Genomic DNA, 1,353 nt, shown 5'->3' on the forward strand with positions numbered 1-1,353 from the left:
GGTGGATCACGAGGTCAGGAGATCGAGACCATCCTGACTAACACGGTGAAACCCCGTCTCTACTAAAAATACAAAAATTAGCCGGGCGCGGTGGCAGGCGCCTATAGTCCCAGCTACACGGGAGGCTGAGGCAGGAGAATGGCATGAACCCAGGAGGCGGAGCTTGCAGTGAGTGGAGATCGTGCCACTGCACTCCAGCCTGGGCAACAGAGCGAGACTCTGTCTCAAAAAAAAAAAAAAAAAAGTTGTTGTTGAGTGAATGAAAGTTGGTGTTGGATGGAAAAATCTAGCAACCTGTGTTGTCAGAGCTGCCTTGCTCTGTAGCTGAAGCTGAGGAAGTTTTTCTTACCTATAGGAGGTGATTACAGTGCGTGTTCAGGACCCCCGAGTGCAGAATGAGGGCTCCTGGAACTCTTATGTGGATTATAAGATATTCCTTCATGTGAGTGCATCAAGCTTCTGTATTGGGGTCAACGCTCTGCAGAGCTGAGGGGCTTGTACTGAGATGTAACCTTTTTTTTTTTTTTGAGATGGAGTTTTGCTCTTGTTGCCCAGGCTGGAGTGCAGTGGTGTGATCTCGGCTTACTGCAACCTCAGTCTCCCGGGTTCAAGCGATTCTCCTGCCTCAGCTTCCCAAGTAGTTGGGATTACAGGCATGTGCCACCATGCCCAGCTAATTTTGAATATATATTTTTTTAGTAGAGATGGGGTTTTATCATGTTGGCCAGGCTGGTCTTGAACTCCTGACCTCAGGTGATCCACCCTCCTTGGCCTCCCAAAGTGCTGGGATTACAGGCGTGAGCCACCGCACACAGCAAGGTATAACCTATTTTTGAGTGTTTCTGGTGGACCCGAGACAGAAGACTTGGAAGAAAGGGAGGGAGGAAAGGAAAGAGAGTTTGAGGTATGTCTTTGAGTTGTTTTTGGGCTGCCTGGTGGCACCTTGTTCTAGTTGGGGACCTGATCAGCTCTGTGGCCTGATGGCATGGCTCCTCAGTGAGAGCAGTGATAGGGAGCTTATGTGAACTTGTCTTTTTTCCACTAAACCCTTTTCATGTACTTCATGTGCTTTCATGTATAGACCAACAGCAAAGCCTTTACTGCCAAGACTTCCTGTGTGCGGCGCCGCTACCGTGAGTTTGTGTGGCTGAGAAAGCAGCTACAGAGAAATGCTGGTTTGGTGTGAGTTTGCTCTTGCTTCCTTCTTGGGTCTGTTTTGGGTGCTTATGTAGGTACTGGAGTTGACAATGAAGAGAACTTGCAACATACCAGGCACTAAGGAAATTGGGAAATACGTTGTTTCTTTTTTTGTTTTTTGGGTTTTTTTTTTTTTTTGACATAGGGTCTTGCTCT

General features: G+C 47.6%; 1 protein-coding gene across 6 annotated transcripts in view; it reads left to right on the top strand.

The window, feature by feature from the left end:
- SNX11 (sorting nexin 11) overlaps positions 1 to 1,353 on the top strand; it is a 12,157-nt gene that overhangs the window by 4,849 nt on the left and 5,955 nt on the right. For 4 of the 6 annotated variants that reach the window (XM_011959864.1, XM_011959867.1, XM_011959866.1 and 1 more), the window contains 2 exons: positions 356 to 442; positions 1,082 to 1,182. In XM_011959864.1, coding sequence (XP_011815254.1) covers positions 356 to 442; positions 1,082 to 1,182 — 188 coding nt within the window. The remainder of the gene's footprint in view (positions 1 to 355; positions 443 to 1,081; positions 1,183 to 1,353) is intronic. The other 2 variants (XM_011959870.1, XM_011959869.1) reach the window with 1 other exon arrangement.

This window comes from Colobus angolensis, unplaced genomic scaffold, assembly GCF_000951035.1.
Source record: "Colobus angolensis palliatus isolate OR3802 unplaced genomic scaffold, Cang.pa_1.0 Scaffold50, whole genome shotgun sequence".
NCBI classification, from domain to species: domain Eukaryota; kingdom Metazoa; phylum Chordata; class Mammalia; order Primates; family Cercopithecidae; genus Colobus; species Colobus angolensis.